The following is a 12,163-nucleotide window of genomic DNA, read 5'->3' as shown; positions in this document are numbered from 1 at the left end:
AAAATATATATATACAAAACAAACAAACAAAAAAGTGGGAAGAATTACAATGGGAATAAATTTTACTCTCTGAATAACTGGAGCCACATCACTCAAGTATCATTTGCTTTGATCCACCAACAAGTTGGAAAGGATTGGAACAGCTTCCCTGCCCCTTTGTCACCACTCGATGAATTCACTACTAAAAATAGAAATCCACTCATGTGTTGTATCCTATGGAAATTGGGCAAAAGAGTGTGATCAAGCTTATTTATAATACTAAGAATTCTTGTTAGCAGAGATGGGTCAATATAATTTGGTTTTCACTGATAAAAGATCACAAATTTCCTTTAAAAGGACATGCTACAATTTATTAACTTCATTTTGAGTAATGTAAAGATTATTTCAAACAAGCACTACACGAATAAATTAATTTCTAAGAAAGATATACTTTATGATATATTTGAGCAGTTTAAATGACAAAATCAATATACCTGATATATGCCCGAACTTGACATCCCCGAAACCAGCTCTGGATTTTAACTGCTGCATCATACTCCTTTTTTCTAAATACATCCACAACGCTAGGGTAAGAGTATAAACAGCATTTCATTAGTAACTAAATATAATCTTAAAGCAAGTCAACCTGTTAATCTTTAATTTCTTCCAAAATGATACTTACAATTCAAACGTCATTTAAATTCTAAATAAAACATTTTAAATTACAAGCTGTGTTTTAAAAATTAACCTTTCTCTAAGAAGCCATGTGCTTTAAACAGCTTTACTTTTTTATTTTTATAATCACCTATTTTGCAACTAATTAATGTACCAGTAATTCTTATTAGGAAATAAAAAAGCAACATGTTACTTTGTCATTATTTTAAAAATATAATTATTTCAATTTAGTTTAAATGCCACTACACATGCATCACGCAAGTCTAAACTACTGTCATATTTCACTCATTCATCAGTAAATGAATGCTTCTAAATAAAATGAATCTATCATACAATGCTTATGCTAGCCAGAATTTTCAGAAAGCCCATTTAAGTTAAAGGAGGCTGGAGTTGCTCATGGGACTTAGGAAGAAATACATTCAATTTTTACATTTTAGTGATATATGAAAGGTAAAGTTTCAGTAAAGATAAATCTCTATCTTAATTTTATCAGTCATTAACTATTCTCTCTCCCCATTCCCAATTAATAAAGTGCTACCACTTAGGCCAACCACAGTGTTGGCCTTACAGGGTAATTTATCTCCTAGAATACTGGGTGACACATATTTAGCACTTTCTGTTTGCTGAATAAATTGTTATTCATTTTTTTTTCAGTTTTCAACAGTTTTAATTGGGAGGCTTTGTTTTTTCTTTTTACCCCAGAAATCTTTTATTTAAAGAATAAAAACATCATGTATTTCATAAATAGAACTTTAGGAACATAATGACTCCTCCCACTCACACTCGCACCCTTCTTCCTCCACCCTCTCCTATTCCCATCCTTATTTTTTACTAAAGTCTATTACTTATCAAAAAATACCCTCAGACTTCTGTTTTCTTGGGCAGTTAGTTTTGGTGCTCATTATGCTAGACTATGTATATATATAGCATATTTACAAAACTGATTTTGTCATTTTACATAATGTAAAACAGAATGGAGAAACAATTTCAAACAATAAAATTCTTGAACAATATATAAGGTTGATTGAGAGAAAGAAAGTAGGGTTACCAATAAGCTGTTATTAGCAAAAAAAAGTTGTAGCAGATTATGGTTCTAGAGAAGCAGGCAGGAAAGTTACCTAGAAAGCCTAGCTGAGAAGAGCCCATGACAGCAAAGAGAGAAATGCAAACTTAGGCATCAAAGTCAGTGACCTAGTCACCAAACACATGATGGAGGGAATGCACACAAGTCAATACGATGACATAAGATATAGTTTAAGTGCAGAATGAGATGTAAAAATTACACATGAGAATACATAAGATTACAATGCAAAGGAAGTTTGGGAAAATAATTAGAAGATTCTCTATTGTTTCTAACTCTACCGTTTGAGGTAAGTCAGCTTGAGCATGTCCCGAATTGCACATCTCTTCCCTCTCTTATTCCCACTCTTATATTTAACAGTGATCATTTTTCAGTTAAGTTTCAGCACTTAAGAAGAATTGTGTATTGATTACAGTATTCAACCAAAAGTATTAAGTAGAACAAACAAAAAAAATACTAAGAGGGATAACATATTCAGTTGCTCATCAACAGTCAAGGTGAGGGCTGATCAAGTCACCGTTTCTCATAGTGTTCATTTCACTTTAACAGGTTTCCATTTTGGTGCTCAGTTAGTTGTCACCTATCATGGAGAACAAGTGGTATTTGTCCCTTTGGGAGTATTTCAGGCATGGAAAGCCAAGACACTCTGGGGGAAAAAAAAAAAAAACCTAAATGAAAGATCTCCGCGAGAGAGATCCCAGTGGAAAGAACAGGTCATCAAAGAAGGAGGTACCTTTCTCTGAAGGGAGGAGAGAACTTCCACTTTGACCATGGCCTTGTCTAAATATGATCAGAGTCAGTGAACTCAGGGGGCTTCCATAGCCTTGGCAGCTCATGACAAGAGCCTAGGGTGATTACTGAGGCCATAAACAAGAGTGTCAATTTGTTAAAAGTCAACAACAGGAGTCACTGTGCACTTACTCCTCATGTAGGATCTCTGTCCTTAATGTGCTGTGCATTGAGATTTAATGCTATAACGAGTACTCAAACAGTATATTTCACTTTGTGTTTCTATGGGGGTGCAAACGGTTGAAATCTTTACTTAATGTATGCTAAACTGATCTTCTGTATACAAAGAGAATCGAAAATGAATCTTGATGTGAATGGAAGGGAAGAGGGAGTGGGAAAGGGGAGGGTTGCAGGTGGGAGGGACGTTATAGGGGGGAAGCCATTGTAATCCATAAGCTGTACTTTGGAAATTTATATTCATTAAATAAAAGTTAAAAAATAAATAAATAAATAAATAAAAGAAAGGAAAAAAAAAAGATTCTCTATTGTTGTATGCTTGTGTTACATGTACCAAATGAAAAAAAGAATTTGTATTCAATGTATTCTTGTCTCATATTGTTGTATTCCAAGTAGGAAGGACAACAGTTTCAAATTCTTTTTTCTGGAGCCTTCTCTAACTTGCCCTACTACAATCAGATCTTTCCATTTTATACCCTCATAGTTCTTCATAACATTTAACACTATACTATTTTAATAATTGTTTAATGATGATCTCTTCCACTAAACTTTGCAATCCAATCTATCTTTTCCTACACTGTATTTTTAGTGGCTCCTGTAAGATTGTTGGTATAATTCCTAACATTTAACCTTTGTCTTAACTAAAAGGGAACAATGTGGCTTTTGGCACATCATTTGTGGGCCATACAAAATGATTAAGTTAAAAATTAACTTGCTGGGCTTAGTGAAAGAAGCTAGATCCAAGAGGACAAATATCATATGTTTTCTTCCATTTGTGGCAACTAATATAGAGTACACAAAAAATGCATATGTGTGAAATTGACATCTGGAGATTTGATTATTGTTTACAGCCCTTGTCTTAACTTCTGAATTCTTTAAATTTTCATATAATAGCCATGTAACACTTCTATAACTAAGAAATGAAAAATGAAATAAACTAATAGAGTATTTTTAAAAACTATAAATATATTTTCAAGTCAAAGGGAAGCATTAGACTTATCTGGGAATTAAATCCTAAAGAATTTGGCCAGTTAGCATATTAGAAACCCTGGGCTAGCCTAGGTAAAACTCTAAGGTAGAGAAAAGCAGGTTAGCTTTGCAGAGAGACAGTGATTCAAATCCTAACTGTGCCACCTATTAGCTGGTTAATCGCAAGCAAGTTATTAAACCAAAAATCCATCTTCTTTAACATTCATATGAAATAGTGATCTTTCTACTTTCTATTTGTTGAGTACTTTATTTGCTGGAGGATTTAAGCTGTGACTATTAAGTAAATTAAATATATTATTACCAAAATTAAAAGAAAAAAAAGAAAGGAAGGAAGGAAGGTGGAAGGGTAGGAAATACCACTATGGGTTTAAAATTATATATATGAAATACATGAAATCTGTTCTCTTTATACAAATAATAAAAGAAGCTAAAAAATTTAGCTTGCTATGGATTTATTAAACTTCAAGTCCCACCTGCAGCTGCTTTGGCAGAGCCAGACCAAATGATTTTCAGGCCTTCTATGACTTAATAGGCCAGATGTTCTCTATCCATATGGTCTTTTGAAAACATAAATCTGATCAAACATTTTTTCTTAAAATCCTTTAGTAACCATAAAATATTTCAAGCTTTCTGAATGTAGTCTAAAGCCCTATAGAATGTGGAATTCCTTCTAGATCTAGCCTGAACCTCATTTGCCATATCTTCTTCACCATTTCCATTCTATAATAGAGCCATTCTGTTCTTATTGCTCCCTGAATAGCCCATGTTCTCTCTTCCATTCAAACTATGTCACAGTTACTTTTTTTTTGAAATGGTTTTTCCAACTATAACTTTCAACAACTATATCTTCATGGTGATTGAAACCTTGTGCTACATACTACTTATAATAACATTTACATTCCTGAATGCTGTGCTCACATTTTATTCATGCTTACATTTCACACATAGTAAAGTATCTGATATATTGGAGATACTAAACAAATGTCTATGGAAAGAAGGACAGAACAAAAGGGGGCAGCAATGAAGATCTGTTAAGTAGTAGTTGAAGCCAGGTAAGAAGGAAAATATTAATATTAGAGAATACTGGGCTCATTGAATATCATCATTTTGTTAACAGAATCACACAATCTCTGGTTTGGAAACATGTTACATAAGGGAAAGAGAAAACAAGGTCCAATTATAAGAAACAAGTATTGTGCAGTGTCACAGAAGTTAATGGAAAAGGCATCAAAAACAGGAGACCATGATTAAGAAATGTCAAATGTTGTGAAGCAGTCATGGAAAACAAGGTCATTGTTCAAGAGGTTGAAGGGTTAAAGGAAATTTTTTTTTCTTTTAAAATCTTATCCTAGTCAATTACAAGATGTGATAGAACATACAAAATGTCATTTATGGAAAACATGGAAAAGATATAGTAACATAATGTCTAGTAAAGAAGGCAGCTAAAGAAGATAAGAGTTTTAAGAAAATAAGGAGCATATTTTGTTCAATAAGACTAATGTGAAATATAATTCATGATAATGGAACAAATCTGTTTCTTATCTAATGGTTATTTAACCTTTTGAACTATCAACATTTATGACTTTATCAGCTTCCATATTTTAATATAGTCTATTGAAATAAGTGAAAACATTTGTTTTTCCTTCCCTAGCAACTATCAACAGCTGGCTTTCTTTGCATAGGAAATAGCAAAATATGAATAAGGTACACAGATACACTTCATACATCTTTTGAACTAATGTATTAATTACTCTATTTGGTTGAATTTACCTGTTATTAATAGTTGTCAGTCAAAAAATTCAGAAGATAAGCAATTAAATTCACTTTTAAGGCTTATGTCTTTAAACCATTCCTAGTGACACCACTCATCAAGTGGAAAATTAATCTTTCTGGAATATTAATAATAAATACATAAATGTAAGCACAAATTATATTAATAAGCCCTCCATATAGCAACTAAAAGGAAGGAAACACTAAAAACTTAACTAGTTGTTAACTTGGTGCTAAGCTTTCACTTATGTACTAAAATCTGACTGCTTATACACATTTTTCTGTTGACCTTTTATGAATTGCTTCAAAATGAAATTTTTTTTTTTTTTTTGACAGGCAGAGTGGACAGTGTGAGAGAGAGACAGAGAGAAAGGTCTTCCTTTTTGCCGTTGGTTCACCCTCCAATGGCCGCCGCTGCAGCCGGCGCACCGCGCTGATCCGATGGCAGGAGCCAGGATCCAGGTGCTTTTCCTGGTCTCCCATGGGGTGCAGGGCCCAAGCACCTGGGCCATCCTCCACTGCACTCCCTGGCCATAGCAGAGAGCTGGCCTGGAAGAGGGGCAACCGGGACAGAATCCGGCGCCCTGACCGGGACTAGAACCCGGTGTGCCGGCGCCGTAAGGCGGAGGATTAGCCTATTGAGCCACGGCGCCGGCTTCAAAATGAAATTTACAGATACTTGGGTTACCCTGGGATGCTGAATACTATTAGTACAATATGTCATGAACTACTAGACATGTTATGCTTAAAGTGAAAAATGTGGGTAACACTTTAAGAGTGTATTAATTGCTTCAAAATTATAATGAAAATCCTATAGCAGTGAATAAAATATGACATCTATATGAATTCAAAATAAATGTATTATGATCGGTATTATCACAATTCATCCTAAGTGGATTAATGATAAAAGACTAAAATATTACCAGTAATATAATAAAACATCAAGAACAAGTAAGAAGTTTTTATCATCAACTAAAATAGTGTCACCCCAGATAATAAATATTAATATTATCAAAATATTGTTAGAGGCCAGAAATTAACTGAAAATAAATATAAAATGAAAAAAGATGTCTGCTTAAATCTCTTTTCACCAATATGCAGAAAACATTTTCCATATCAGGACACTGTATCAATTCTGATCTGTGTAATTTAGCTATGAGTAAATATTAGATTAAAAACCCAATTGTCTTTTTCATTACCATACAACTTCTAACAATTTTAGACAATTTGAATAAAATTCCAATATTAGCTGTCCTGTGCTATAAGATATGTTGATGAGTAAAATTATTAATGATTTGCATATAATTTCACTTTTGAGTCTTAAGGATTCCAAGCTCCTTCTAAGCAGAAACTATATATAATCTATATTTGGTGCTTGGATTATCAGTCATGAATAATGGGATTGTTTTAGAAATATAATTTTCATAATTTATAGTGAACTTTAAAATGGAAAACGGAATTAAAAGGTGTTTCGTTGGGCACACAAAAATTCTTGAAATCTATGCAGTACGCATTGCTGTGAATTTGTGAAGACCTATCATATATTTTGTTTGGCTTAATAGTCCTCATTATTCTTATATTACTACTAATGAATAATGTGTTGCAAATTCATTAGTATTTAGTCCTATAGCAGGAGTTATTATAGTGTGTTACACAGATTTATATTGTCAGTGAAATTTTAAAATATATTATATTTACTGTTCCTCACTTCAGTTCCTAAATAAGGTAGATTCTAGTGCTACTAGGAATGGGCAGGGAAAGCAGGGGTCTGAGCTAGAGGGAGCCACAGTGGCTCAGAATGGGCTATCAGATCCTCAGTTCAGTAATGTGAGCATCCAAATGTTCAGGAAAGACAGGGCTCAGAAGAAAGAAGGCCTTGGTTTTAGGTGTGAAAAGGGAAGTGAAGAGTCTACGTGTGAGGGCAATCAGCACAGGGAATCAGAGCTCATGAGTTATTAGAGGGGCATTCTAGTTTGTGGAAAAGTAATGGTTTAACTTGGGGTGGTTTAGTCCACACTGGGTGAGAAGAGGTAGTTGCAGTGACTGAGGTTTGTCTACAAATGGAGGAACTTATGAAATAATTAAAAAAAAAATAAGGGTAAGGATGGCCATATTTCTTGATAGGTAAAGAAGCTAAGTTATTGTTCTCCAGGTAAACCCATGAATTTTAATATATATATTGATTAACACTTAGATACAGAAATAAGCATAGATGTAAAAATATAAATATATACACATATATTCTCTAACTTTGTACACTGAGAGGGTCTGATGGTACCATCACCCAACAATAATGTGCATCCCCAAAGAAAAGAAGTGTTCCTTGGAGAAATGGAGGGTTTCAGGGTTCAGGCAGGAAAAGAACAAGATGAACCAGGTTCATGATTTTTGTTTATCAGAAAAAATAATTGTTACCATGATCAGGAAAGAGAAGGAAGGATGAAGAGGATATCACTAGTCCGGCTTGGGACAAAGTTAGCATGAAAACAAGTAAGAGTAGTGGATTTTTACACACAGTATAAAATAAAAAACTACTGAGTCCTCATGATAGAGATAAATAAATTACAGGTTTGATGATTGTTAGACTACATACATGGTTTCAAAGTACCCACTTTTTAAAATATTTACTAATGAAAAAGGGGGAAAAGAGAATATTTCAGTACAGAAACATAATGGATATCATTTTAATGAAGTGATTCAAATTAATATTGTCCATAATTGGAAAAATAAAAATTCTGCAGTATTTGTAGGGAATACATGGAGATAAATGAATGAATTCTGTGATATTACCACCAAAATGCATAAAAATTAATCTAAGAGTTGGAAAATAAGACAAACATAAATTGAGGGAAATTCTATAAATAAACTGGTCTTGCTCCTCAGAAGTGTCAAAGTCATGAAAATCAAAGAAAGATGGAAAAAATATTCCACATTGAAGACAACTGAAAAACAAAACAAAACAATAAGGATAATTTTTCTATGAGAAACATTATTGGGGCAATTGTCAAGCTTGAATGCAGTCTAAAGGTTAGATACTAGAAATGTGCTAATGTTAATTTCTTGATTTTGATGGTTGAATTGTGGTTATACAAAGTCTTTCTGTGTTAAGAATTTGGGGGGGGGGCAATGGGCATAAAGTTGCAACTTACCCTCATGATTTAGGAAAAATGTTTATATACTGTGTTTTTACTTTTTCTGTAAGCATCAGATTGTTTCAACAATTTTAAATGTGCTAGTGTACCTATATGTTTGTGTAGCTGGTGAATTTTTTACTTCAGATCCTCTGGTTTTTATTTCTAAAAATTCTACCTACTGCCTTTTAAAATTATTTGAGAAGCAAAGTGAACAGGAAGAGAGAGAGAAGGAGGGAGATGGGGAGGGGCAAGGGAGAGAGAGAGAGAGAGAGTTCCCACCTGGGAATTCACTCCTCAAATGCCTTTAAAAAGGCTAGGGTTGGGCAAGGGCTGCAGTCAGGAGTGAAGAACTCAATCCAGGTCTCCCCAAAATGTGACAGAAGCCCAATTACTTGAGGCATTATTGCTGTCTCCCAGTATCTGTATTGGCAGGAAGCTGGAGTCTGGAGCTGGAGGTGGGAATCAACTATTTAACTACTCATTATGTTCATATTTTTCTCTTACATGCCTAGGCATTTTTGGATACATATTTTTAAAACATTGCTAATTCTATCAGACATATCTGTCTGTGTTTACTGAGTATATATTCTTTCTCTCAGTTATGGGACATAGTTATGGGACATAGTTACATTTCTGTGCTATCCTTAATTTATAAATAAATGTTAGACACTATGAATGTTATGTTGCTGGTAGTTTGGATTTTGTTCAAAAACTGACTATAGGCAAAAAGATGGTATAATTTTCTGGTTCACCTGTTTTCCTTTCTCTCAGGGAAAAAATTCTGTATTTGCCTATTTTATTAATGCCTAAAAACAATGTTTTGAATAATCTGTTCATTCTTCTAATTTTTTTTATAGTGGGAGGGCAAGATTTGTAGCTGTCATATATTCATGGACACTTCATGAATATGTTTAATTTTGTATTTTCAAAGCAAAATTTTTGTGGCCAAGAACAAATGTTTTCTTACTCATCCACTGTTTTGCAAATAATATGAGGAATCCTGGAAAAGTTCATGGGAAATGCATGTTATGAAAAAAAACTATGTATATTAAACTATAGATATTAAGACTTTGCACCAAAATAAATGCATTTCCTCTGAACTTTCTGTAGCCTCCCAAACATGATTACCTAACACTCAATTCAAAATTTTTAAATACACTGGGAAATGTAGAGAAAAAATTAAGATTCTATTAAAACTATCCACATCCTCTAATTTTCAAGCTCTAATCACTGTTAATAGCTTGTTATGTATAATTCAAGATTCACAGTTTTGGGCAATGCCTCTCAGGGAGCGACCCTCCTCCTCACTGCTGCAGCAGAAGGTTTCTGATGTAAATAAATCTCACTTTGCTAAAAAAAAAAATCATTGTTTTGTGTCTCAACATATTTTCACATTAAAAGATCACTAAATGCATTATATGTTTCCCATGACTTATTTTTACCTTAATTTTTTGGAGATATTTTTCATATAATTATGTATAACATCTTTACACTTTTAAAATGGTATCTATATTCCATCATAGGTATATGATTTCATTTACTTGATCATATTACTTATAAGTACACATAAGTTATTTTCATTTTTTTCCTATTAAAAATAACAACATAGGTCGGCGCCGCGGCTCACTAGGCTAATCCTCCCCCTGCGGCGCCGGAACACCGGGTTCGAGTCCCGGTCGGGGAGCCGGATTCTGTCCCAATTGCCCCTCTTCCAGGCCAGCTCTCTGCTATGGTCCGGGAGTGCAGTGGAGGATGGCCCAAGACCTGCAACCGCATGGGAGACCAGGAGAAGCGCCTGGCTCCTGGCTTCGGATCAGCGCAGTGTCCCGAACTCAGCGGCCATTGGAGGGTGAACCAACGGCAAAGGAAGACTTTCTCTCTATCTCTCTCTCTCTCTCACTGTCCACTCTGCCTGTCAAAAAAAAAAAAAAAAAAAAAAAACCAACATAATATATCCAACCTTATGCATAAAATAGTCTCATATACAAATTGTGTATACATGAGAGCACTGTTATAAGGTCAATAGAAAAAGGGATATTTTGGCATCAAATGACATGCATTTTGATTCTATTCAAATGACATTATTGTATTTCGAAATTATAATTGTCCACCTCTATAAGAAAGTGAATTACATATTGCTCTATATATTCTGTAAACTTGTCAAATCATCATTTCTAGATTTTTTTTCATATATGACGAGGTTTTCTAGGCACACAAGTTGTCAGTAAAGATAATTTTACTATTCCTTTGTAGTTTTTATGGTTACTTATTTTAATTTACAATTAATAAGAAAAATATGGGCCATTTAATAAATGGTGCTAAGACAACTGTATATCCATTCAAAAAGTTAGCTATCTAATAATGCATGCACATAAACACAACTTCAAAAAGAGTGAAGGAAAAATGTAATAAAACTTTAAAAATACTGTAAGTAAATAGAGATTACTTTATAATCTTGGGTTAGGAAAAATGTTCCAAAAAGCCTAAAATCCCTAATGCCAGAGGAATAGATTAATATAACTACATGAAATTCAACAACAAAAACTTGATGGTATAATAATCACTGCATCAAAAGAGCGAAACAGGATGGCATTGGCTTTGGGACAGCGTGATGGAAGAGGTGGAGGAGTTGTAGAGGTCGGTAAAAGATTATTCATGTGGTCTAGAAGAGTGGTGAGGAAATTGATATTGCAATCAGAAAAAAAGAAGAACCGATAGTATATATGAGGGATACAGTTAGCAGGACTATCGCCTATACTCAGTCATGTAAAGACTAAAAATACACAATGAATTTTTGGAATTGCCAAAGAAATGTCTACGAAGAACACTTAAAGTCTCTGTTGGATTCTTCTAGTCACATATAAAAAGCTATCCCATAGATCTCAGTCACATAATGCTCATTTAAATTTAGCTGTAAGTATCATAACTGGTCATTGTGTTTCTATTATTTCTTTTCCTCCTCTTTCCCTATATTGAGGTCTGTGTTCTGGTTTAATATTCACTCAGTTGAAAAGTATACATTCTTAAGTACATTTCCTCAGATCAGGTACACAGAAATAAAACTCTCGAATTTTTACACATCTGAAAATTTCTCTATTTCATCCTCTGTCCTAAAATTTAATTTATGCTCAGATCCTGTCACAAATCGATAGTAGATACCATTTTTTTCCTGTGTTCTAGCTTCCTATGTTGAGCTGATAAGGGAACCAAAACTGGCCTCCTTCCTTGGCAAATAATTTTTCTTTTCAGTCCAGATGGGAAGCTTCTGTGATTTTTTTTCTAGCCTTGGAATTTCACCAGATAATAGCTCAGAAGCACATCTTCTTTAAAAAACAAAAATCCTATTTTGAACTTAAAGAGATGTTTCCAATCAAAGCCATATTCTTTCTTTAGGAAAGTTTTTTTTCTATAAATCTATCTCATCTCCATTCCTATTCTACATTCTGCAACTATTATTCCTATACTAAGCTCTCTAGATATGTACTCCATAGTGTTAATTCATCATGATTCATTTTTTTAACTTCAGTTAGCCACCAGTGAACATGTTGGCAAAATGAGAGCTCTGATT

At 33.7% G+C, this 12,163-nt stretch overlaps 1 protein-coding gene across 1 annotated transcript in view; it reads right to left on the bottom strand.

Annotated features, from left to right (window-relative positions):
* SPATA17 (spermatogenesis associated 17) overlaps nt 1–12,163 on the bottom strand; it is a 293,216-nt gene that overhangs the window by 276,623 nt on the left and 4,430 nt on the right. The window contains exon 2 of the mRNA XM_002717401.5: nt 474–563. Coding sequence (XP_002717447.2) covers nt 474–563 — 90 coding nt within the window. The remainder of the gene's footprint in view (nt 1–473; nt 564–12,163) is intronic.

Source organism: Oryctolagus cuniculus, chromosome 13, assembly GCF_964237555.1.
Source record: "Oryctolagus cuniculus chromosome 13, mOryCun1.1, whole genome shotgun sequence".
In the NCBI taxonomy this organism is placed as follows: Eukaryota; Metazoa; Chordata; class Mammalia; order Lagomorpha; family Leporidae; genus Oryctolagus; species Oryctolagus cuniculus.
This window is presented reverse-complemented; position numbering and strand designations above follow the sequence as displayed.